Source organism: Cydia fagiglandana, chromosome 12 (genome assembly GCF_963556715.1).
Source record: "Cydia fagiglandana chromosome 12, ilCydFagi1.1, whole genome shotgun sequence".
NCBI classification, from domain to species: Eukaryota; Metazoa; Arthropoda; class Insecta; order Lepidoptera; family Tortricidae; genus Cydia; species Cydia fagiglandana.
Genome location: NC_085943.1, coordinates 5273149 through 5300844, shown reverse-complemented (window position 1 = coordinate 5300844; position 27696 = coordinate 5273149). Strand labels below are relative to the sequence as shown.

General features: G+C 40.0%; 2 protein-coding genes and 1 long non-coding RNA gene across 3 annotated transcripts in view; 2 read left to right on the top strand and 1 right to left on the bottom strand.

Annotated features, from left to right (window-relative positions):
- LOC134669331 (neuroendocrine convertase 1-like) overlaps positions 1-9726 on the bottom strand; it is a 47942-nt gene extending 38216 nt beyond the window's left edge. Inside the window, exons 1-3 of the mRNA XM_063526842.1 lie at positions 9718-9726; positions 9287-9463; positions 8517-8663 (exon numbers count right to left, since the gene is read on the bottom strand). Of these exons, the coding sequence (XP_063382912.1) occupies positions 8517-8663; positions 9287-9463; positions 9718-9726 (333 nt within the window). The remainder of the gene's footprint in view (positions 1-8516; positions 8664-9286; positions 9464-9717) is intronic.
- A 4061-nt stretch (positions 9727-13787) lies between these two features.
- Positions 13788-21706, top strand: LOC134669330 (uncharacterized). The gene is made up of 2 exons (XM_063526841.1): positions 13788-14725; positions 21694-21706. Exons 1-2 carry the CDS (start codon positions 13788-13790, stop codon positions 21704-21706), a joined length of 951 nt encoding a protein of 316 aa, XP_063382911.1.
- A 2657-nt stretch (positions 21707-24363) lies between these two features.
- Positions 24364-25113, top strand: LOC134669212 (uncharacterized). Its single transcript, XR_010098874.1, has 2 exons — positions 24364-24782; positions 24872-25113. It is a non-coding gene; the product is annotated as an uncharacterized LOC134669212 (long non-coding RNA).
- Positions 25114-27696: the final 2583 nt, after the last annotated feature.

Genomic DNA, 27696 nt, shown 5'->3' with positions numbered 1-27696 from the left:
GTAAATGGTAAAATCACGTGACCGCGCGGAACACACTGACGCAGGTCCGTCCTCTACAAGCGCTGCCGCGCGACTGAAGAGGGCGTAAGTTCGTTCGCGAGTGATTGCGCTTGCGGATTTAGTAGGTATTGAAACATAGAAATTATTTTAATGATGTTACCGAGACAAAGTGATCCAAAACGTCTAGATTATCTTATTACCTATACATTTGTGTAAAAAACAAGTCAAAAAAGTTTGTATTGTAGATATAGTTTGGATTTATTGTTAAAAAAAGGCGTAACTTTGGAATTTTTTTCTATCGAGCAAAGTTTATCTAATCATGTTTTTGAGATCCAAAACGTATCTGCCAGATCCTTAAGTATAAGATATATTTTTTTCACAATTTTAAAACATTGTTTCTTATATTTCTAATGGATTCAAAAAACTGGTTCGCTTAGCTCCTACGGAAAAAGCACGCCTTAACAAGTATTGAACGAAGCATAGCTCAAACCTCAACTCAGTCGTGGACTCGTCTACTGCAACGCCCGTGAACCCATCGCGGGCGCTGTGGCCACCTCACCGAGAATAGGCTCGCATAACTATGAGTCTCCATCGTCGACTGTCTAATGGCTCCTCTTCACGTTGGGCCAACGCCAACGCCAACGAGGGACGCATTTATGCGGTAGAGGGAGCAAGTGATATTGCTATCTCATTCTACCGCATGGCTACGTCCCTCGTTGGCGTTGGCGTTGGCCCAACGTGAAGAGGAGCCTTAATATTAGTGATATAGTCCGGGAGCCGGCTGCATGAAACAAACCTCATCAAAAAATAGAATATACCTACCCTGTAGAGGTACCTGACATTTAGTAGATTCCAACGCACTTGGTCGGCCTAGGCTTAACCTGGCAGATTTTGTACAAATGGCAAAAACGTTGGACAAAAATTCATCAAAAAAAACCTCATCGAAAAATAGAATGAAACTTGTATGGTAGGATACCTGACCTTGAGGACAGTAAAAAAAAAGTGGTCGGCCTCACCTTAGCCTGGCAGTTTTTGCAGTCCGACCAGATTTATTGGGTCACGTGAGAGCTACAATTTACCTCATCGAAAAATAGAATGAAACAAACGGATTATAATAGCTAAAATAAGCCTGTTGACGTATGTCTTGGTCGGCCTCACCTTAACCTGGCAGTTTTTGCAGTCCGACCAGATTTATAAAAAAATCATCAAAAAATTTTTATCGATAAATCGTATGAAACTTGTATGGTACGATAGCTGCCTTTGAGGACAGTAAAAAAAAAATGGTCGGCCAAATCCTGTGTTTGCAGGTTCCTGTGTCCGACCAATTTTGTGGTACCACGTAAGAGCTACAATTTACCTCATCGAAAAATAGAATGAAACAAACGGATTATAATAGCTAAAATAAGCCTGTTGACGTATGTCTTGGTCGGCCTCACCTTAACCTGGCAGTTTTTGCAGTCCGACCAAATTTATAAAAAAAACATCAAAAATTTTTTATCGAAAAATCGTATGAAACTAGTATGGTAAGATAGCTGCCTTTGAGGACAGTAAAAAAAAAGTGGTCGGCCAAATCCTGTGTTGGCAGGTTCCTGTGTCCGACCAATTTTGTGGTACCACGTAAGAGCTACAATTTACCTCATCGAAAAATAGAATGAAACAAACGGATTATAATAGCTAAAATAAGCCTGTTGACGTATGTCTTGGTCGGCCTCACCTTAACCTGGCAGTTTTTGCAGTCCGACCAAATTTATAAAAAAAACATCAAAAATTTTTTATCGAAAAATCGTATGAAACTTGTATGGTAAGATAGCTGCCTTTGAGGACAGTAAAAAAAAAGTGGTCGGCCAAATCCTTTGTTTGCAGGTTCCTGTGTCCGACCAATTTTGTGGTACCACGTGAGAGCTACAATTTACCTCATCGAAAAATAGAATGAAACAAACGGATTATAATAGCTAAAATAAGCCTGTTGACGTATGTCTTGGTCGGCCTCACCTTAACCTGGCAGTTTTTGCAGTCCGACCAAATTTATAAAAAAAACATCAAAAAAATTTATCGAAAAATCGTATGAAACTTGTATGGTAAGATAGCTGCCTTTGAGGACAGTAAAAAAAAAGTGGTCGGCCAAATCCTTTGTTGGCAGGTTCCTGTGTCCGACCAATTTTATGGTACCACGTGAGAGCTACAATTTACCTCAACGAAAAATAGAATGAAACAAACGGATAATAATAGCTAAAATAAGCCTGTTGACGTATGTCTTGGTCGGCCTCACCTTAACCTGGCAGTTTTTGCAGTCCGACCAAATTTATGAAAAAATCATCAAAATTTTTTTATCGAAAAATCGTATGAAACTTGTATGGTACGATAGCTGCCTTTGAGGACAGTAAAAAAAAAGTGGTCGGCCAAATCCTGTGTTGGCAGGTTCCTGTGTCCGACCAATTTTGTGGTACCACGTAAGAGCTACAATTTACCTCATCGAAAAATAGAATGAAACAAACGGATTATAATAGCTAAAATAAGCCTGTTGACGTATGTCTTGGTCGGCCTCACCTTAACCTGGCAGTTTTTGCAGTCCGACCAAATATATTAAAAAATCATCAAATTTTTTTTATCGAAAAATCGTATGAAACTTGTATGGTACGATAGCTGCCTTTGAGGACAGTAAAAAAAAAGTGGTCGGCCAAATCCTGTGTTGGCTGGTTCCTCTGTCCGACCAATTTTGTGGTACCACGTGAGAGCTACAATTTACCTCATCGAAAAATAGAATGAAACAAACGGATTATAATAGCTAAAATAAGCCTGTTGACGTATGTCTTGGTCGGCCTTACCTTAACCTGGCAGTTTTTGCAGTCCGACCAAATTTATGAAAAAATCATCAAAAAATTTATATCGAAAAATCGTATGAAACTTGTATGGTACGATAGCTGCCTTTGAGGACAGTAAAAAAATGGTCGGCCAAATCCTGTGTTGGCAGGTTCCTGTCTCCGACCAATTTTGTGGTACCACGTGAGAGTTACAATTTACCACATCGAAAAATAGAATGAAACAAACGGATTATAATAGCTAAAATAACCCTGTTGACGTATGGCTTGTTACGGGCGGCTTTCATAAATTCAATGTGGCAGTGTGCGGCAGAATCCACTTGCATCAAATTTGATGCAACACATTGTGGCTGGACATTAAGAGATGAAATGTATAAGATCAAATGGTTTGAAGGACACATAACGCCTTTGCGAGTCGAAGAAATAACAATAAGATAATCACTTAATATATGTGAGGTTATCTTGTGTATTTTTATTTATTTATATTTATTGAGAAGTTCAACAGCGTTTACATTAAATAATATACAAAAAACATGAGAACTTATAGCATAGCCAATAACAGAACTTCCTGTAATTTATACATAATAAAAAATCATCTGTGGGTAGACTTGTAACTTGTGCTGTACAAGAATCGTAAATATAACTTAATTTGTAAGTCTTTAAGGTACAAGGAAAAAGAGAAAAAAATAATAATAACTGTAAACTGGACAAAAAATCCTAAAATAGTAGGTATAGCTCTAATTTTGCGTAAACAATAAATAAAAAATAGTAAAATAAAAATACATACAGTACCTACATAAACGAGCGAATCTATTAGTTTGTATGCATTTATTGGAATGTATGTGTTCGTGTTGGCCATAATTGGTACGATGACAGGGAATATGGAATAGTGTGGTGTGACGAGTTCGGCGCGTGGGAGCGCGGAGCCCTAACTGTGACAGCAATCCAACGCAGTCTAGATGCTCGTTGAGAAGATCGTGGAGGAACATTTTACCATTTATTTAAATTTTGGAAGGATCACTTGCAGTTTTTCCTCTTATATTACAAGTGTTCGATTGAAAACTAAGCTTTGGTGTATACCTGGATCACCTGCACGTACAAGAAGGCGTTTCATATACGCCCGCCCATCAGATAGGTACACAAAGTCATGATGCGTATGGAATACAGCATGTGTGGTCCTATTCTAGCTGTCACGTGGTATCACAAATTTGGTCGGACTGCAAAAACTGCCAGGCTACGGTGAGGCCGACCAAGCCATACGTCAACAGGTTTATTTTAGGTATTATAATCCGTTTGTTTCATTCTATTTTTCGATGAGGTAAATTGTAGCTCTCACGTGGTACCACAAAATTGGTCGGACACAGGAACCTGCCAACACAGGATTTGGCCAACCATTTTTTTATTACTGTCCTCAAAGGCAGCTATCGTACCATACAAGTTTCACACGATTTTTCGATAAAAATTTTTTGATGATTTTTTTATAAATTTGGCCGGACTGCAAAAACTGCCAGGTTAAGGTGAGGCCGACCAAGACATACGTCAACAGGCTTATTTAAGCTATTATAATCCGTTTGTTTCATTCTATTTTTCGATGAGGTAAATTGTAGCTCTCACGTGGTACCACAAAATTGGTCGGACACAGGAACCTGCAAACACAGGATTTGGCCGACCATTTTTTTTTTACTGTCCTCAAAGGCAGCTATCGTACCATACAAGTTTCATACGATTTTTCGATAAAAAAATTTTGATGATTTTTTCATAAATTTGGTCGGACTGCAAAAAGTGCCAGGTTAAGGTGAGGCCGACCAAGACATACGTCAACAGGCTTATTTTAGCTATTATAATCCGTTTGTTTCATTCTATTTTTCGATGAGGTAAATTGTAGCTCTCACGTGGTACCACAAAATTGGTCGGACAGAGGAACCTGCCAACACAGGATTTGTCCGACCACTTTTTTTTTACTGTCCTCAAAGTCAGCTATCGTACCATACAAGTTTCATACGATTTTTCGATAAAAAATTTTTGATGATTTTTTTATAAATTTGGTCGGACTGCAAAAACTGCCAGGTTAAGGTGAGGCCGACCAAGACCTACGTCAACAGGCTTATTTTAGCTATTATTATCCGTTTGTTTCATTCTATTTTTCGTTGAGGTAAATTGTAGCTCTCACGTGGTACCACAAAATTGGTCGGACACAGGCAAAGAATATAATACTCACTAGGAGAAGAACGGTAACTCCATACAAAAAAATGTCCCCAACCGTTTATACGTTTATACTACTGGCGCCCTCGATGTGTACCAATGGAACTAAAGTTAACAACCGGTTTAGCCTGGCGGGTATTGGTATTATAGGTATATAGTAATTATGTTGATAAACATATTTGTTATCTTCATATCACGAAATATATGAAAGATGCAAATATTACCCCTTGTCTGTGGTATTATCTATTGATTTAAATAAAAGGCATATTTATGTTTATAACATTGTATTATGTTTTACATATAGAAATATACACTGAAAATTAAACCCTGACAACTTAATAAAAATAGACATTAATAAAGCGCATTCACAAAGTTTTCAGTATTATACAAATAACATTAGGCATACCTACCTATTACACTTTACACACAGATACACTACACTTTACACACGGCATTTTACACAGATTTCTAACTTGTATTCATACATTTCTTCACGGTTAATTAATACGCTTTCCAGATGCGTTATGACTCGGTTCCTTCTGAACCCACTAAAGCTGTATAAATTTCACTCTGGCTGCTTCAACAGCCATTGCTCCGCATTTAGCACATTTTCTATGTGCATTGCTGTAATCTATGTAGGTACAGACTTACAGTCTTAAGTGGTTGTACCGCTACGTTGTATTTATTATTTAAAGATTTAATAAATAAAATGTTCGTTATGAACTTTAACCACAGCAGTTGGACAGAGTCATTGACAAATATATTTTTTTATTATGGTAGATGATTATGCAATAAAACTTTGATTTTATGAAAAGACGCATTGTATTATTACTTTTCACACACATTTATACCGTGAATCGACACAATAACTAATTTTCAGTTTTATTGTAAAGGAAAGCGAACTAGCTTGAGCGGCCATTTTTGCAAGAGCGAAAAGCACAGATAAAATATCTGTGTCATAGATCTAGGCCGAGCTGTTTGAGGTTTCAAATTAAACTATTATGATTAATTATGTATAAAATTCGTGATAATTTAAATCAGAGTTGGGAGCAATGTTGCTGTAGAAAAATGTTTTTATTTTTATTACTCGCAACTTTTTCTCGGAGGCCAACGCACACATAGAAGCTTCAGGCGCACACATGCGCAATTATTTGGGGACATAACTTTCTTAGGAAGTGAACAGGCCTTGGACACAGGAACCTGCCAACAAAGGATTTGGCCGACCACTTTTTTTTTACTGTCCTCAAAGGCAGCTATCTTACCATACAAGTTTCATACGATTTTTCGATAAAAATTTTTTGATGTTTTTTTTATAAATTTGGTCGGACTGCAAAAACTGCCAGGTTAAGGTGAGGCCGACCAAGACATACGTCAACAGGCTTATTTTAGCTATTATAATCCGTTTGTTTCATTATATTTTTCGATGAGGTAAATTGTAGCTCTTACGTGGTACCACAAAATTGGTCGGACACAGGAACCTGCCAACACAGGATTTGGCCGACCACTTTTTTTTTTACTGTTCTCAAAGGCAGCTATCGTACCATACAAGTTTCATACGATTTTTCGATAAAAAATTGTTGATGATTTTTTTATAAATCTGGTCGGACTGCAAAAACTGCCAGGTTAAGGTGAGGCCGACCAAGACATACGTCGACAGGCTTATTTTAGCTATTATAATCCGTTTGTTTCATTCTATTTTTCGATGAGGTAAATTGTAGCTCTCACGTGACCCAATAAATCTGGTCGGACTGCAAAAACTGCCAGGCTAAGGTGAGGCCGACCACTTTTTTTTTACTGTCCTCAAGGTCAGGTATCCTACCATACAAGCTTCATTCTATTTTTCGATGAGGTTTTTTTTGATGAATTTTTGTCCAACGTTTTTGCCATTTGTACAAAATCTGCCAGGTTAAGCCTAGGCCGACCAAGTGCGTTGGAATCTACTAAATGTCAGGTACCTCTACAGGGTAGGTATATTCTATTTTTTGATGAGGTTTGTTTCATGCAGCCGGCTCCCGGACTAATAGTGATAGTTGGTGATAGTGAACCATAATGAAATATCAAGTTCAAAATAGTAAGTTAAGGATGTTGCTGGTAGTAGCTGGTAGTAGTCTGGGAAGGAAGGTGGATGAACAATAATTGAACGCCTCCGTCCATAATGTCCCGGGACAAGTGGCGCCCTCTATACTCATGCGCCAACAACACAGGATCTGCGAGTCTCGCGAAGCACGCGGGCACTGCGGCCACCTCTTTGCTACAAGGATAACATAACCCGCACCAGCCCGCACATGGTTTGCGTTACTATACTATACTTACCTAGTGAGCTGACAGTTCTTCATAATGCTATGCTGTCTACCTCTGTCTATGATCATAATCATAGATCATACATTCACATTCACAACAGGAATTCGAGAGGATATTGCTTATAAATTTAATAAATTATTTATTATTTACAATGATAGTGATCATATTCGATATCTAAGACAACGTGGACCCCACAAATATAAACAATAAATATTAAAATTATCATGTTTAAAAAACATAGAATTTTTAATACTGGTAACACGTAAAAGACAACCAAAGTGTGCTTGGGGTAACTAACTGGTGCTACGAACCCCTCTGCAATACTAGGACTTCATGGCACATACGTAGTTATAGCATCTATGTTGTCCACTATGTTCCCAATCGCTTCCCCAGCGAGGCGATATGGGTTAACAACCAGTATTTACGCGTCGTACGAGCTCTTCGAATCACAGATCACTTCAAACTGGTTTTATTGAAAACTGGACGCACGAACTATTTTAAAATTTTAAATTAGGAATATGTAGCACATTCGACGCTTATAGTTCGTTTTTTTTAGCATTAGAAAGAACTCCACAGAAGCAAGCGTGCAGTTTTTATCAGGCTCGTTATTTGTTAATAATTATTGAATTATCTAATGTAGCATGGTCAATATATATCATTTACTTCAAATTATTATCGCCAAAAGTGCCGGATTTGGAACCACAAGCTTACTTCTGCGAAGTTCTTTCTAATGCTAAAAAAAACGGACTATAGTAGCGTCACGTAGCGTGAAGAAAACACACGCATACAGCCACCGATGTTTCAATTCCATTGTCTAGGTCGAGCTAGGGTGCTACCAACGCTCCACCGGTACCAAGGCAGCATAAAATTCGTGAGCAAAATATTCGCCGTCGGCCAAGTGCGACCGCCAAAACCTGACCAATAAGTAACATCTGATCACGCGCCATATTGCGGAATTTCATTGATTCATGAAGCACACGAGCATACGAGCACAGACACGCGGACACCGCGGCCGGTGTACCCCATGGCGTACACGGGTGACACGTTCCGTCACTTGGACATACTCACATAGTTGTCACGCAGGTCGGTGTGGTTGTGTTCTACGCCGTCGTCGAGCACGGACACGCGGACACCGCGGCCGGTGTACCCCATGGCGTACACGGGTGACACGTTCCGTCACTTGGACATACTCACATAGTTGTCACGCAGGTCGGTGTGGTTGTGTTCTACGCCGTCGTCGAGCACGGACACGCGGACACCGCGGCCGGTGTACCCCATAGCGTACACGGGTAATACGTTCAGGTCTAGGCGGTGTAGCGAGCGTACGTTGAGCGAGTCTTGCTGGAATTTACAAAAAATATGTTTTCATAACCAAAATGATTACTAAGTCATGCTCATGAACGTGTAGTTAAATGGTACTTTACTTTAGTACTTTTATTTTATTCACGATTTTCTTTGAGTGAATACCTATATTTGCTGCAAGTTCGTAACTGAGCCCGAGCTAATCCTATTGTCTATTGTTAAGTAAAACCACTCGTACCACGTGCCACCCCCACCTGCATAAAAACCTGCGTACTTCGGTTACTGAGTGCCGGCGAGTCGAACGCTACAGAACCAGTCTAAAATGTGTCATCGAGATGCGTAACAAAGGCGCGTTATCGGAGAGCGCAACTACACTGGTTTTTTGAGCGTTGGGCTAGCCTGCGCTCAGGTGCCAAATAGAATAAGGATGACCCTTTTTTGCAGGTAAGTAGCACGTGCGGTTTTACTTAACAATAGACAATAGGATTAGCCGCCGGGCTCAGTTACGAATCTACGAACTATACCTGTAAGTTATACATGCGTCATTTGATAGTTGACATTATATTAGTCTGGGCTCGTTGGAATCAATACAGTCGGCAAGCAAAAAGCATGTTGGCGCAAAAATAAAAATAAAATGTTATCCCAAAAAAGCATAACCGTACCAAATACCATTCTTCTTCCCACAATTCATCGTTGAACAGAGGCCTGTCGACCTCCCTCTTCTGTCTCTTTTCCGCTTGAGTGTCTATCCTCTTCACTCGCTCTAGAGACGCATCTGGTTCCGGGGTTGGGTAACGTTTCACTCGCGACTTTGAGAATAGTGGTTCGGCCCATCTTATCTGCAATCGGTTGAAGATTGATGTTAGGCAAGGAAATAGGTATTTATAGCAGTTTTGGAGTAAATTTAAAATTTAAAAAAAGTTTATACTCTGGTAAGCCAATTTTGTCAGCAGAAAATAATGCGGTATTCAAAATTTGTATGAAGCTCGGCCCTTCGCACCTACAAAGTTTTCAAATTTGTCGTCTTTTTCTACTGATAATAATATTATGCTAACAAAGTCGCTGGGTCGCTGCAGACTTTTATTAGTCTTACTTTCTTCATCTTTCGACGGCGAAGTACCATGCCATGAACTCCTGTTTACTAAATGAATGAAAATGTGTAATTATAAAAATGTTAGGAGTTCACAGTCGCTTCTTGCGAGCCGCAGTTTTCCAATCCCTGAGCGGCTACCGCGAAAACCGAAATTCGCAAATTGCGGGGATCTTTCTCTTTTACTCCAACGAAGGCGTAATTAGAGTGACAGAGAAAAATCCCCGCAATTTGCGAACCTCGATTTTCGCGGTTATAGCCCTGCCTGGGTTCGGTTATATAGCCCTGCATGGGTTCGGTTATAACGACCACGTGTACCAATACCCGGACGTCCCATATACCAGGCTTACAGTAGTAACAAGGAGTACTCGTGTAACGAGAGCATTGAGAGTTGTGAGAGTCACTGAGACTTCTTTCACTAAGAAGTCTTTGATAAAATTATTATTTAGCTGAATGAGACATTATTATTTCGCACTACTCTGCGTAGGGGGCGTCACTAGGAATTTTTTAAACAAACCGCCTCGATGTCACTGTCATATTTATTCGTAACAATCTATGAAAACCTGTCAATAACATCTATAAGCTACTCTATGGTTTACGGTTTGTGCTAGTAACAATTATCTACCGTGTCAAGAAACAAATGAGTTTTTCGGAATTTTGATATTTCCACTAGCTTTTCGGTGAAGGAAAACATCGTGAGGACCTGCATACATCTGGGAAGAAATTCAAATGTGTATGTGAAGTCCCCAATCCGCATTCGTGGGGACTATAGCCCTCTCGCACATGAAAGGAAGCCCGTGCCCAGCAGTGGGACGTATATTGGCTGAAATTTATTATATTATTTTATTCGCAAGTAATTTGTAATTTGGTACGCCTAAGAAAAGCCACAATGGGACCACGTGTACCAAAACCCGGACGTCCCATGTACCAGGCTCCCAGAGCTAGTAAGGAGTAAACCTACCCTCCGGTCTTTGATGAGAGCCAGCGAGGAGTCGCTGTACGTGCGCCGTTGCTTGCTGTGACGGTACTTCAGGAACGAGTAGGTGTTCGGGAAACCGGCCACCTGTAAAGTGTTCAAATCTATCTATCTATATATATAAATGCAAGTGTCCTGACTGACTGACTTGAAAGTTGAAAGTTGAAATTTTCACACCAGATTGCATTTATAAAGTGTACAAGAGATAAGAAGCGATTTTGAGAAATTCAACCCCTAAGGGGATTAAAAAGGGGATGAAAGTTTGTATGGGATCAAAGTTTTCTTTTAAGCTAGGAATTTGAAACTTCGTTAAAAGATATATTATTAAAATACAAGAAAACTAATTTCAGCGTTTTTGAAAATTCATCCCCTAAAGTGATGAAAAAGGGGTTGAAAGTTTGTATGGATTGCAAAAAAAATTTCGAGTGGTGGACTTGAATCTTTGTATTTAGGGATATTATTAGAAGACAGGAAAAGTAATTTCAGCGTTTTGTAAAATTCATCCCCTAACAGGGTTAAAAAGGGGTTGAAAATTTTAATCCATTACAAATGCTTTGAAACTTCTTAGAAAGGCATAATAGCCGATTACAAAAAAAAATTGATTGCAACGTTTTTGGATATTCAACCCCTAAGGGGGTTAAAAAGGGGATGAAAGTTCGTCTTTGGGTGCAAATTTTATTTTAAGATAGGAACTTGAAACTATGCAAAAATGTATTAAATTAAAATACAAGAAAACTAATTTCAGCGTTTTTGAAAATTCATCCCCTAAGGTGGTGAAAAAGGGGTTAAATTTTGTATGGATATCAATATCTTTTTCGAACGCGGGACTTGAATCTTTGTATTTGGGGATATTATTAAAAGACAGGAAAAGTAATTTCAGCGTTTTGTAAAATTCATCCCCTAACAGGGTTAAAAAGGGGATGAAAGTTTGTATGGGTTTAAAGTTTTCTTTTAAGCTAGGAATTTGAAACTTCGTAAAAAGATATATTATTAAAATACAAGAAAACTAATTTCAGCGTTTTAGAAAATTCATCCCCCAAGGTGGTGAAAAGGGGATTGAAAGTTTGTATGGATATCAAAAATTTTTTCGAGCGCGGGACGTGAATCTTTGTATTTGGGGATATTATTAGAAGACAATAAAAGTAATTTCAGCGTTTTGTAAAATTCATCCCCTAACAGGGTTAAAAAGGGGATGAAAGTTTGTATGGGGTTAAAGTTTTCTTTTAAGCTAGGAATATGAAACTTCGTAAAAAGATACATTATTAAAATACAAGAAAACTGATTTCAGCGTTTTTGAAAATTCATCCCCTAAGGTGGTCAAAAAGGGGTTGAAAATTTGTATGGATATCAAACATTTTTTCGAGTGTGGGACTTGAATCTTTGTATTTAGGGATATTATTAGAAGACAGGAAAAGTAATTAAAGCGTTTTGTAAAATTCATCCCCTAACAGGGTTAAAAGGGGTTGAAAGTTTGAATCCATTACAAATGCTTTGAAACTTCTTAGAAAGGCATAATAGCCGATTACAAAAAAAAGTGATTGCAACGTTTTTGGAAATTCAACCCCAAAGGGGGTTAAAAAGGGGATGGAAGTTCATCTTCAGGTGCAAATTTTATTTTTAGCTAGGAACTTGAAACTTTGTAAACAGGTATTAAATTAGAATACAAGAAAACTAATTTCAGCGTTTTTGAAAATTCATCCCCTAAGTTGGTGAAAACGGGGTTGAAAGTTTGTATGGATATCAAACATTTTTTCGAGCGCGGGACTTGAATCTTTGTATTTGGAGATATTATTAGAAGACAATAAAAGTAATTTCAGCGTTTTGTAAAATTCATCCCCTAACAAAGTTAAAATGGGGTTCAAAGTTTAAATCCAATACAAATGCTTTGAAACTTCTTAGAAAGACATAATAGCCGATTACAAAAAAAAAGTGATTGCAATGTTTTTGGAAATACAAGCCCTAAGGGGGTTAAAAAGGGGATGAAAGTTCGTCTTGGGTTGTAAATTTAATTTTAAGCTAGGAACTTGAACTTTTTGCAAAAAAAGGTATTAAATTAAAAAAACATGAAAACGAATTTAAGAATTTTTGAAAATTCATCGCCCAAGGTGGTGAGAAAGGGGTTGAAAGTTTGTATGGAGATCAGATATTTTGTGAGTGCGGAACTTACATCTTTGTATGAGGGAATAGGTACCTATTATTAGAATATAAGAAAAGTAATTTCAGCAACCAACATCAAAATCCACTTGACTTAAAACTTCATACAACTTGCTAAAAATGAAAAGTAATTTCAACATTGCTTGGATATGAAAATTATAGGTACTAAAGATGTAAAATGTTGAAGATGAGATTCCACGCGGACGAAGTCGCGGGCAACAGCTAGTACATAATAATAGTTAATACATGCCACAGACAAAACATCCTCCAGACTGAGCATAGTCGCGCTACCCCCTCTGCCACGCAAACGGTAATTTTACTCCATGTTCGAGTCGAAAGTGTCTTTGTGTGACGTCCGTGTCTTTGAACGGACCAATCACGGCACGGGATTTCGCTCACCTCGTCCCGCGCACCCCCGCATTTTTGGCATCATCGGTTGCATGAAATAATTGCTCTAAACTCGGTCTAGAGCATTCCTAGTCTATGATACATGCTAAGTATGGTCACAAAATAGATAAGTACAGAAGTCAATCACATGTATGTACTTTACTTTTCATACCTACGCTCGGCGGTCGCTCTAGGGTTGCGATTGTTGCGAACTATGACTTATGCACAAAAAACTATCGTGGTAGTGGCACTCGTATCTATCGTATCGTATCTCGAATTTAGTTGTTTGATTTATTGTTGAGGATGAAACGGGAAGAATGGAAATATAAATTAATAATAACATTAATAACTCAAATAGGTATTTTAATTTTAATGTCATTTTTATATTACAAATTTGCCACAGAAAATATCTTGCGATGATTCCGAGATTGGCGAAATACACGATTATTATATTTTACGTTGCAATGCGCGGCCGGAAGCGGTCGTGCCGTAGTGCACTGCACGAATTTTAAAATTCGCGAACCGCGCGGCAATAGCCGCTGCCTGCTTACCCGCTATGACTTCACCACAAGTCGTAGTCAACGAGTTGTTGGCATTTATTCAAAATGCCACCGTGACTTTGGATGAGACCAGCATCGTGCAGATCTGCAAGTCCAGCTTCCAGGAGGAGGACATATGTAGTGGCAAGGCGCTGCTCTACCAGACGCTCGGCAAAGCCGACGAAATGCCATCACGACGAAGAGATGGAGGCGTGAAGAGTCTACGGGACATCATCTCGGTGTTCAAGGGGACCGATTCATCAAACATGCCCTCTTTCGTGGCGAAGGACCTACATCGGCTACCTGTCGTCTCGTTGGACCATGTTGACGTTTCCAGGCTGCTAAAGGATATAATTTTCCTGAAGGACAGTCTGGCTGAAATGCAGGCTAAGTTGGAGGTATCGAACAATACCATCAGTGAATTACGTTCTGAATTAGCGTTAATACGTAGTGCTAGTTCGGAATGTAGGTCAGATAACTCTAGCATAGCCGTGTGTCACGTTGCGCGGAATGCGTCCATCGGCGGTTTTGAGTCCGCGAATTTGGATGCGTCGGCGATTGCTGAGCAGGCGACCGCTGACACGCGCCCCGCCGCCCGCCCGTCTACGTCACCGGAGACGCGCACGTCACGCGAGAGTACGTTGACCCCAAAACGTTCCTACGCTGCCACGGCCGCTAAGCCGCCTGCTTTGACCAAGTCTAAGCAGCGGCCGAAGAAAGGGGTGCAGAGCCTTCGTGAACCTGTTCACAAGGATCGGTCACAGCTGACTCTAAAAGAGTCCGGATGCGACAGAGATGGCTTCAAGAAGGTGGAGAGGAGAAAGAAGTCAGCTCGTCCGAATCAGTGCGGTACCGCACCGACTGGACCTAACCATTTGCTGCGTCCTGCAACACCGACGACGCTGCTATATGTGTCCCGATTACACTACCTTACGAAGGTCGAGGAGATCGTGAAGTATGTACGAGCCAAGTCCGGATTCATCCTGAGGGTCGTGAAGTTGGAATCTCGACACAATGTGAATTTTAATTCTTTTGTGCTGAGCGTTCCGACTGAACATCTAGCGACCTTCACCAAGGAGGAGTTTTGGCCGAAGGGTGTCAAGTTCCGGCGGTTCCGCGGCCGGCTCCCTGACACTGCGGGGTTGCGAACTGCATCGCAGCCATAATTGTGTTTTTAGTTTTAAGATATATTTTGTATTAATATGTATGCTAGTTTTAAGGTATTTATCTATGGGCCAATAGTTGCCTGAAAATAAATGTTTTCATTCTTTCATTCATTCATTCATTTAAGTGTAATAAATTCGCATTCTCATGTACAATGTAATAAATTCGCATACGCATTCTCTCTGAAACCATTGGTAGCTTAAAAAACGACAATTCACCGTTTAATGTTGAATTTAAACAACCGTCCACTGTACAGTTATAATAACTTTTTGTTTTGTTTCTCCATTATTGCACAAAAAAGTTCACAGACGCGTGTCTCAAGCGGATGGCACTCGCGCTCGCACTGGTCCCAACTGGTCCGAGATATCGTGTCCGTGAGCAGTGTCTATGTGTGCGTTGCTCGAGCGCGCTTTGTATGTAGGTTGATTTCTGTACCTATCTGTTTTGTGGTATGGTACTTATATGGTATTGGTAAGTAGTAGTAGTAGTAAAACACTTCATTAAAACCGATCAAGTGCGAGTCGGACTTGCGCACGAAGGGTTCCGTACAATTACGCGAAAAATGGCAAAAAATCACGTTTGGGGTCATCCATTAATTACGTCACACGTTTAGGGGGAGGGAGGGGGTCAAGAAAATGTGACATATTGTGACATGGGGGAGGGGGGAGACACAAACTTTGTGACGTCACTTTAACTTCATCAGTAACCGAAATTTTATTTAAATTATTTATAGTTCGCTGTACATTTAAATAACAAGTTTTTAAAACGAAAATAGTTTTTAATCGTTTAATTTTCTTTCCTAAGCAGTTTTGGGTTATAAAATTACTATAGTTCGTTTTTTTTAGCATTAGAAAGAACTCCACAGAAGCAAGCGTGCAGTTTTTATCAGGCTCTTTAATTGTTAATAATTATTGAATTATCTAATGTAGCATGGTCAATACATATAATTTACTTCAAATTATTACCGCTAAAAGTGCCGAATTTGGAACCACAAGCTTACTTCTGCGAAGTTCTTTCTAATGCTAAAAAAAACGAACTATAATATTTATATCGTCAAAAATATTTTGATAAAATATTAATAATACTTAGGTACTTACTTAATTCGGTTTGGCGATTTCGTAGAAAAAATGTGACGTCACACTAGGGGGGGAGGGGTTTGCCAAATGTGACCAAGTATGACAAGGGGGGGAGGGGTCAAAAAACCTAGAAATTGGTGTGACGTAATTAATGGATGACCCCTTTGTTGTATGGGAGCCCCACTTAATGTAAATGTTTAGATTATTTTGTTTTTAGTATTTGTTATAGCGGCAACAGAAATAAATCATCTGTGAAAATTTCTACTGTCTAGCTATCACGGTTCATGAATTACCTACAGCCTGGTGACAGACAGACGGACGGCGGAGTCTTAGTAATAGGGTCCCGTTTTTACCCTTTGGGTACGGAACCCTAAAAATCAAAACATAACAGGAAATAATAACATTCGTCATTATAATAGTACAAAGGTAAGTAAAAAGATTAAGATATTAGTAAAGGTAAGGTAATTAATAGAAGTCTATTAAGGAACTCGTAAGGACCCGGGTATGTCCTTAAACTACGTCCAGGACCCGGGTATGTCCTTAAACCACATCCAAGACCACCGGTGGACGGGCAGCAGCGTCCCTCAAATTCGGTGTACTAAGCTCGATTGCGATCGTCAACCCGCCTGCCAAGCGGTTATGGCATTCACCCCCCAAAAAAGGGTGAGGCCTATGTTCAGCAGTGGACGTCTTATGACTGAGATGATGATGATGAAGGAACTCGTAGACTTTGAAGTGACTAAATGTGGTAGTGCCACTTTATAAGTACGTCTATAAACATCTGATTCTCAAAGAATTTGAAGTTTATGGTCGAACTTCCATACCTACTGTGCCACGTGCCACTGTGAAGTCTTCACTCAATATATTCTGACCCACAGTCTGACTCAATCTGACTCGCTTCATCGGGAAGGGAATAGGGTAAGTAGTTATTTATCAGGCCCCAATTTCACATCGGTGACAGGTGCGACGAATTGTAAAATCACTGTTGCTGACGTCACAGGCATCCATGGGCTACGATTACCACTTACCATAGGGCGGGCCGTATTCCTGTTTGCCACCATCATTGTATTATTTAAAAAACTTTATCATATCGGAAAAAAACAGATATTTCTCCTGCGAAGTTTCTGACAATTGTCAAAGATTTAGAAGAATTGTAGGTAATTCTTGACAGGTAATGAGTTATCCCAAGTAGCATGGAAGTGTCGGCAACATCAATATACCAGCCAATTTAGAACTTAGAGTGATTTAAGAGACGTATAAGAGTGTCAGAAAAGATTTAAGCTGTATAAAAGGTATTTTACAGACATTATACAGCTCAAGCTGTATAAAATCATTATAAAGGATTCTGCGGAATCATGGGGTGCTTTATCAGAATATAGAAAATCTACTATAAAACTAAAAGTGTTGTGAAACACTACAAGCTAATTCTATCGTAAAAGCTGTATACAGGCTGTATTGTAGTAACACTTGGCACTTTTAGCTGTATAAAAGTATCTGTCAACTCCGTTTTAAAACTTTAAGTGTTGTGAAACACTACAAGCTAATTTTATCGTAAGAGCTGTATTCAGGCTGTATCGTAGTATCACTTGGCACTTGTAGCTGTACAAATGTATCTGTCAACCCCGTTTTAAAGCTATTTCTTATGGCGTAATTTTACTCTCCTATAAGAATAGTAGTTGTGTAACTTTTTTTTTTTTTTTTTTATTATGAATGGGCTTACTCATGGCCACAGACTAGCCGAGGCGTAGACGTGGCCTACGATGGAGCGAGCTCGCCCAGAAGGTGCCTGTTCACTCTTGATTTGAAGGTTGCCGGGTTATAAGAACACGGAAATATAGACGCCGGCAAGGAATTCCATTCCTTGGCAGTGCGCATAAGGAAAGTAGAAGCAAAGCGCTTCGTGCGAATTGGTGGAATATCTACCAAGTAAGGATGGAAACCGGCCGTGCGTCTAAAAGTCCGATGGTAGAATGGGGACGGTGGAATAAGCTCGTGCTTCTGTCTGTAAGGGTATTATAAAACTAAACGAATAAATGGCAGCTATAGTACAGCTTTTTTCTGTATTACTGACAGAGTCGCTTATTTCGGTGTAATTTTACACTCGTATAAGTATATATTTCGACCACGAAAATAAAAAATTGTAATGAACAAAATTAATAATTTAGAAAATTATGAAATGGAACGAAGAATAGACCAAATACATTTGGACCTAAGGGTTTTTTTATTTGTTATAGGGATCTCTAAAGAGACTTATAACTTATGTACGGAGAACCGAAATACAGCCAAACGAATACAAATCTTCTATTCTAAAGCTGTTTTAATTACAAAAGCTGTAAATGACACTCCATTTATTACACAGCACAGCTACTAAGATTATAATGCTCTCCAACTATCCTGTAAGCTGTTTAAAAATTGTCGCCATTTTCCAATGAAAAAAAAGTATTTGTTTATATAATTAAGGAAATACTTGCAAATTTTAAGCAGACTAACATCGTGTTATGATTACCAGCTAAAATAAATTAACTTCAGCCTTAGAATTAATATTTATAAAACTTTTTGTTAAAAACAAACACTAACTTTACCGATTTTTGATATTTTCCTTATGGTTTCTCTTTGTTATTTTGCAGGCGCGGGAATATTTTGCCAGAAAAGATACATAAGTTCACAATAAATAATAATCGGCACTTACAAATAGTATAATATTCCACTTAAGTCCTCTATAATATTTACTTTTACTTTTACCATCCACTATAACACTTTATTGTCGCCATTACTATATTACGAATGAACAAGATTAAGACATTTTAGTTTCCTAAATGATTATTATTCTCTTGTAATCATTTTTAAAAACTCATTTAAAACTCATATTCTTATATCGTACTTATAAGAGATTATCTGTAGTGTTAAGGTTTCCTGTTACACCGAAATATAGCTGTAATGCAGCTATTATGCAGCTTATGTATTGCTTATACAGCTACTCTACAGCTCTAATAACGCGAAAGGCTGTATAATTTGGGCCCTTTTTTAACTTATAAGGGCTGTATAAGCGCTTATACAGCCTTTGTACAGCCTAACTGTACAGCTTATAGTATACAAATAAACTTCAATACAGCTTATATACAGCTTGCAATGCTACTTTGGATATGTCGGAATTTCGTGACAATTGTAGTGTTTCTTGTGACAATTGTCATAAACTTAGCAAGAGAAATATCTGTTTTTTTCCGATATCATAAAGTTTTTTTAAATAATACAATGATGCTTTGCTACAAACAGGAATACGGCCCGCCCGATGGTAAGCGGTAACCGTAGCCCATGGATGCCTGTGACGTCAGCAACAGTGATTTTACAATTCGTCGCACCTGTCACGTTGGTGAAACAGGGGCCTGGTAGGAAGGTAAAAAAAATCCGCACTCCGAGAGTGCCGACATAAGTAAAAACTAACAATTACTTGTTTATTTAGTTTTGAGATTTGAGTTTCTAGTCCGTGATGTTCGAAAACAAAAAAAAAGGTGAGTGACGTGAAACACTCGGTTGGAATGAAGTTAAGAAAGGCTGGTGACGTGTTCATGTTCGTCTGTACCTAAAGCCTGACCAGGGGCTTGGTAAAGCATGGTCAGGCTTTACGTATTAATCTAGTAATCCCAGCAGTAGTGAAGTTATTCATTTCGGCTTCGGCAAAAATGCTTTCGAATGTATGTTCGGTTGTCCGGCTATTCATTTCTACTTGTGGCATGATCTACCGATTCTCGTTAAATTTGATGAGCAACCTGCTTTAAATACTTTTATGGCAATTACGTTTTTAGGGTTCCGTACCCAAAGGGTAAAACGGGACCCATATTACTAAGACTTCGCTGTCCGTCCGTCCGTCCGTCTGTCACCAGGCTGTATCTCATCACGAACCGTGATAGCTAGACAGTTGAAATTTTCACAGATGATGTATTTCTGTTGCCGCTATAACAACAAATACTAAAAACAGAATAAAATAAAGATTTAAATGGGGCTCCCATACAACAAACGTGATTTTTGACCAAAGTTAAGCAACGTCGGGAGTGGTCAGTACTTGGATGGGTGACCGTTTTTTTTTTGCTTTTTTTTTGTGTTTTTTTTTTGCATTATGGTACGGAACCCTTCGTGCGCGAGTCCGACTCGCACTTGCCCGGTTTTTCTAAATGGCGGATGGTTCGTAAGGTCTACTGCCACTAGTAATATTTTATAGATAGACTCCGTCTCTTTCACAGCGTAGGGTGTAAAATATGGGCACACGTTTCGAACATGTGTGCAATATTGATTGGTGTGATGCACTCACCCCTTGCCAAATATTGCATCGCTTGCACCCGCCCCTTTGTGTCATTGCTCCTGCATATTTCTATTGTCCTAGTATTTGACGTCTAAGACAATGGGATGTAGGCGGCGCCCTACGCCTCAGATTTTGGGCGGGGAGGATCTCAGATAATGTATCTAACATTATCTGGGATACTGGAGAGAATGGAGAAAAATAATGAGAAATTGTACAACGATTGCTTAAAAATAGAATTAAATCTCAGGTAATTTTCAGCCGCTAGGTGAAGGCCATAAATAGTCGGAAAAAAATAGTTTGAAATACGTTGAATTGCATTGTTTTTACTCCTGTGGTAAAATAGAGATGCTTGAGATAAAAGGTAAAGTTTGCTAGTATAAAATAGTAGGAACGTTTTATATTTAACACAATGCACACGTAAATGTAACTTTATTGATAAAAACAAAGAAAGAAATAAACAAACATAATAAAAATTAAAAACCTACAGAAAAAAAAATTGGCCCAGATCGCCGTCAACGTCAACGGGCAAGGTGCCCAGAAGGCTGGCCGTATTTCCCCGCTGTACGCCGGCAATACTAACGCTACGTCTTACGTAGGCGAACAACGCGCGAACGCGGCGCGGCGCGGCGCGGCGAAATCAATCCTTTGATGCCCATAGAAGTGTCCTACGTAAGCGATCTCGTTGCGAACGCGGTGCGGCGCGATTTGCACGCGAATGTCAGGCGGCGCGGCGCGGCGCGGCGCGGCGGCGGCCGCTTTCGCCGCTTTCGCCGCGCCGCGTTCGCGCGTTGTTCGCCTACGTAAGACGTAGCGTAATACTACGCTGGGAGAGATAGTGTCCTCTGCTCTGGTAGCCAGAAGCCTCTATTAGGCGCACCGACAAGTCTTTATACAGTCGACGCGCACTTAGCCCCCATAGTTTCGACTTTCGACACCAAACGCCGCAAATGTAGCTGCTTCCCAGAGCGGCATATTTGCGGCGCTTGAGGCTTTCGGCTGAGGAAGCCGCAGCGCCAGCAGCATCTTTGGTGCATGGAACATGGGACGGTGCTAGGGTATCAAATGCACACAAAATGTAAAATCGTATATTTCTGTCCAGACAATTAACGTTAAATTATAATTCATAAATGAATATTTTGTTTATTGTATTCAAAATTGTTTAAAAAAAATTATCTGAGTAGGATGGGTGCAGATGGCAGATGGGTGTGTCGTGGAGGGCATTGACCTTCCCGTGTCATAAAATGGATGCCGTCATGTGATGTCCCAAACGAAAGTAGGTACTAGGCTGTCATAAACTTTGAGATATAGACTCACACGTGTTTGTGTTCATTGTTGCCAACTGTGATTTTCAGCCCATTGTTTATCACAATTATGTGATGATTTCAGGCATTTGAATTAGTAATTCATGAATTATAGTGTAAGTAAAATCGTTCTACAGCTACATTTTCTTAAAATGCACATGCGTACATTTACGTATTCTGTGTATCAAGTATGTATCTAACTCGCACATATGAAATCCAATATGAGTTGACTTACATGTATGTATCACTCACAACATGTTACACATATTTACATGCTTCAGACTTGCCTCAGAAATGTTTGCACCATGAGCACGTCACACATATGTGTCACGTGTGACGGTTTTGGAGCCATGTGAGTTTTTGCAGTCACATATGTACCAGGCGATCAGGACGGGTGAGGAGCTCGTGTGTTGTGTGCGTGTGGGGTAGGTCGGAGAAGGGTTGACGGATGTATGTGAGATAATATTATAGGTATTTATTTATATACAGGGAAAAGGAAGACGGATGTAACATATCTAAACTACATACATTTATGTGGTGGGTACAAATAAGCATGTTATACATATATTATAGACCTCACACATATATTGTAATGTATTCAGTAATCTTACCTCCATTTTGATAGAAATTACACTTACTCGTATCTACATTACAAGTCAGCGTGTAGACAAAAGAAGGCAGTACGGCTACCATCAGTTTGGCATTGACATACACGCTATCGCAAACGTAATTTACCTTCTATATATCTCTTTCGCACTAATATCTCAGTACGAGCGAGATGCATAGAAAGTAAATTACGTTCACGGTAGTTCATTTATGTCAATGCCAAAACTGATGGTAGCCGTACAGTTAGCCTTGCTGGGTTTCGTTGCTGGAATGGTTATATGTATGTAATTATGTAGTAGATCGGTACCTACGCTAGCGCTGGTACCTACGCTAGCGCTACCCCATTTTAATTAATAGGCACAAGGTTTTCGATAATTTCGATTTGCGGAAAATGCCAGTATAACTAACTAACGAACGAACCTACTCTTCTTGAGTTAGTTATTTTACTAACTAACGAGCCCATATTTAATTGATTTTCCTTGTTAAAGTTCCTGGAGCTACCTTTGACCTCTATTAAGGTCCATTTACATGGTGCGAGAACTCGCATGCGTGTTTCATTTTACATTTCGGTATTTGATTGGTCGGCTGAATTAGATATAACTAATAGTCCTCAATTGTAATTAAAATCGCATACGAGTTCGCGCGCCGTCTAAATCAGCCCTTACAAGCACGGCTAAAAAAGAACAAAAAAAACATTAGGAGGATATAACCAAATGGAGACGCTTTGTCTGTAATTTTCTGTACAAACCAGTCTGCCAATTTTTGCGAGAGAGGAGTTACGTATTAAAAAAAAAACCGGGCAAGTGCGAGTCGGACTCGCGCACGAAGGGTTCCGTACCATAATGAAAAAAAAAATGGCAAAAAATGAAAAAAAAAAACGGTCACCCGTCCAAGTACTGACCACGCCCGACGTTGCTTAACTTTGGTCAAAAATCACGTTTGTTGTATGGGAGCCCCATTTAAATCTTTATTTTATTCTGTTTTTAGTATTTGTTGTTATAGCGGCAACAGAAATACATCATATTCTGTGAAAATTTCAACTGTCTAGCTATCACGGTTCGTGAGATACAGCCTGGTGACAGACAGACGGACGGACGGACAGCGAAGTCTTAGTAATAGGGTCCCGTTTTACCCTTTGGGTACGGAACCCTAATTAAATATTTACATAATAAATAGCCATGTCAGATAAACGTCAGTCCATGCAATGTGTATGACCATTGGTCATAGAGTTTCGACAGAGGGGAACGCCTGTTAATGGCTACCTGCTCCGTTATATCCTCCAAGAAAAAACATGTGCAAGAACTGCAAGCGTTTAAAAGTCGTGCCTTACGTCTTCGAACGTTGTCCTCATAAGAACCAAACAAATTTTTGCGCTTTTGAATTTGGAACTTTCTTTTATTTCTATAAGAGTTCAAAACTCGAATTTAATTTGTACTTGCACAAGTACGCGGGGACTTACGAGGTAAATATAGCCGCTAAACATGTGACACCCATATGTTATTTAGGAAGATAATAATCACTTTCCTCAGCTGGGTATTTTTAGCACGACGTAGGAGCACCGAAAACGTCGATATCTCTATCACTCGCGTGGCGTCGCCCTTTGTTTTCAGATATTAGTGTCTCGCTCCGACGCTGAAGCCGCTGAAATATTACTACTGTATTGTTATGAGTGCCTGGTAGCAGCGACGCCAAATCTACTGTTAGCGCCGCCCTGAAAAATAATTGAGTTGCCGTACTGCTGAAAAGCAAGCAGACGACGCAAGTTTTATAGAAATACCCTGAAAACATACTGAAAACAGACGAAATCCAGTAATTATATCCAATCTACCCTTGCACGCCTGGCGCAAACTACCGTTCCACGTAGTTTTTGTAAATTTCAGGGAAAATTTCATAGGTCATTATTAGGAAACTTTTATTTTGGAAACGAACAATTTCAATTCCCATACAAAATTTAAGTCCGCCATTTGGACCTTCATGTATTGTGTTGTGCAATAAAGATTTAAAAAAAAAGTTTCCGAAATGTTTGAATATGGAAACTTAGCAATCTTGGAAACTTTCCGACGACACACGCATTAACAGCCATAAAACAACCATTTGATAACCAGTAGCTCTACTATGAGTTCCGTGAATGACAGTGAGAAGTGAAGATAGTGAGAAAGTTAAGGAAAATGTATGGAGTAATTGTACAGTGCCTCTACCGGTCACGTAAAGAACTAAAAATTTCAATTTGTACCATGAGTTACAAACGTTTTTACGCGAGTTTTCCATACTTGCCTAACTTCACACCTAAAACGCTCTCTTTCTAATTATATAATGAAAACTGAGCCAGAATTATTCTGCGTAAATACTTTACGCGAGTAAACGTGACAGATGTTATGGAAAAATACGTGCGTTTCCAACGTGACATTTCTGTCAACTTGTAAACACAACAAATACGCAGATTTTTCACGAATATTAATGCAATTTTCAACGTAATATGTATAAATTTATAACAGTATGTGAACTTCAAGCAAAACTTTAAGGGATAAATCAATTAATAGTTCGATAAAAGGCTGATTTAGTACAAAGGTAATGAGTTATACTTGACATCATATTTTCCTATTTCTACTGCTACATTTGCGAAAATCACATTGCTTACGAGCAGTTTTTGGTTTTAGGCAAGAAGCTGATTGAAAACAACATTTCCCTGAAAACCCGGATTGCATCATGTATGCATGCGTATGCATGTAGAAGTTACATATGTATTAAGAATTAAGGCTCAATACAAGGAGCGGTACATAGACATGTTGCTGTTTTTGTTGCTGGGTGCACATAACACATAGTAAGAATATTTACACAAGAATTGCTACGTATTTTATTAAGCATTATTATCTTAAATAAAATAAAACATACAAATGTTCTGTGAGTTTATTTATTTTTCTTTACTAAGTAAGTATTATTTTATTTTCCGTTGTTCAAATTATTGTGTTTGGTAGGTACTCGTTTTTCATGTCAACTTTGTAACAGGAAATATAAAACTTTCTTCAAAAACTTTTGCTGGTGGTTCAGAATCTGAAAATTTAAAACACATTTATTGCCAAATACCCGCTGCGTGGGTTCATTTTGTATTGGAAATGGGGCGCTTGGCACTGAAATATACTCGAGATCAGTAGTGTTTGTACCGGTTTTGGACCAGAACTTTTCCGCCAGAGGGCGACAGTATGTATGCGTAAGGTAGTGACAATTTAGTTCACCCTACTCCCCGCTAGATGGCGCCACTGTCTATGCGCAACGTTAGTTCCAAAGGTCTCCGCTAGATGGCGCCACTGGTTAGTTCACCCTACTCCCCGCTAGAGGCGCCACTGTCTATGCGCAACGTTAGTTCCAAAAATATCCGCCAGCCCCGCCGGAGGGCGACAGTATGTATGCGCCGCTGGTTAGTTCACTCTACTCCCCGCTAGAGGCGCCACTGTGTATGCGCAACGTTAGTTCCTAAAATTTCCGCCAGCCCCGCTGGAGGGCGACAGTATGTATGCGCAAGGTTAGTTCTAAAAATCCCCCGCCAGAGGGCGACAGTATGTATGCGCAACGTTAGTTCTAAAAATCCCCACCAGCCCTGCCTGGAGGCGACAGTATGTATGCGCAACGTTAGTTCCAAAAATCCCCACCAGCCCTGCGTGGGGGCGACAGTATGTATGCGCAACGTTAGTTCTAAAATTCTCCCGCCAGAGGGCGACAGTATGTATGCGCAACGTTAGTTCCGAAAATCCTCACCAGCCCTGCCTGGGGGCGACAGTATGTATGCACAACGTTAGTTCCAAAAATCCCCGCCAGCCCTGCCTGAGGACGACAGTATGTATGCGTAACGTTAGTTCCAAAATTATCCGCCAGCCCTGCCTGGGGGCGACAGTATGTATGCGCAACGTTAGTTCCAAAACCATCCGCTATGAAATGTTTAGATGTCTCCACTTTGTATGTGAGTTGTTGAATCGCTTAAATGAATAGATATCGCTAGTGGCGCCTTCGTCGGTGGACACCGCTAGTTAATTCCAAAAATCCCCGCCAGCCCCGCCAGAGGGCGACAGTATGTATGCGCAACGTTAGTTCCAAAAATCCCCGCCAGCCCCGCCCAAGGGCGACAGTATGTATGCGCGACGTTAGTTCCAAAAATCCCCGGCTGAGGGCGACAGTATGTATGCGCAACGTTAGTTCCAAAAATTTCCGCCAGCCCGGCCAGAGGGCGACAGTATGTATGCACAATGTTAGTTCCAAAAATCCCCGCTAGCCCCGCCTGAGGGCGACAGTATGTATGCGCAACGTTAGTTCACTCTACTCCCCGCTAGAGGCGCCACTGTGTATGCGCAACGATAGTTCCAAAAATATCCGCCAGCCCCGCCGGAGGGCGACAGTATGTATGCGCAACGTTTGTTTCAAAACCATCCGCTATGAAATGAATAGATGTCTCCACTTTGTATGTGAGTTGTTGAATCGCTTAAATGAATAGATATCCCTAGTGGCGCCTTCGTCGGTGGACACCGCTAGTTAGTTCCAAAAATCCCCGCCAGGCCCGCCAGAGGGCGACAGTATGTATGCGCAACGTTAGTTCCAAAAATCCCCGCTAGCCCCGCCTGAGGGCGACAGTATGTATGCGCAACGTTAGTTCTAAACTTTCCCCGCCAGAGGGCGACTGTATGTATGCGCAACGTTAGTTCTAAAACCATCCGCTATGATATGTATAGATGAGCAGCCGTCTGAGTATTTCTAAAAAAGTCCGCAGAGTCAGAGGGGGTTCATGGTAAGTTAATTAATCTTGGTCAAGCAAATCTAGTAAGTAGAAAAAGGCGGCAAATTTGAAAAATCGTGGGCTACCAACACTACGTTTGAATAGTTCGAAAATCGTGTGTCATTTATATCTTATCTGTGGAACTGTTTTGTTTACATTTCATCGCTGTTCGATGTACATTCCTGCCTTTTGTTCGTTTCCTAGGGTTACCATACTTTAGTTTGCTTTACATTGCTTCTGACATATCCGGCTTGACAGACTATCGATTCGCTTAACAATATAGATGTCGCTAGTGGCGCCTCGTCAGTGGACACCGCTAGTTAGTTCCAAAAACATCCGCTATGAAATTGCAAAAAGGCCCATCATGTTTGTTTTAAAATATGAGACATATATCGGCGTTTTTTTTTTAATACCACGTCAGTGGCAAACAAGCAGACGACCCCGCCTGGCAGTAAGCAGTCACCGTAGCCTATGAACGCCTGCGAATTCTATAGTTTACACGGATGCACTTTTATTTGCGGTTGGTTTTGTCGCTTGTGCTTATCAAATGTATGGAGTTTGTAGTTTACCAACCGTAAAGGGGTTTTTCTTTTATGATAGCACATTGGTGGCAAATAAGCATACAGTCCGTCTGATGGTAAGTTGTTACCGTAGCCTTTGGACGCCTGCAACTCCAGGGTGGATACAAGCGCGCTGCCGACTGCCCAAAGATTCAATAAC

What these genes read in the sequence shown, in the direction of transcription:
- LOC134669330 (XM_063526841.1), top strand. Translation starts at nt 13,788, where the DNA reads ATGACTTCACCACAAGTCGTAGTCAACGAGTTGTTGGCATTTATTCAA.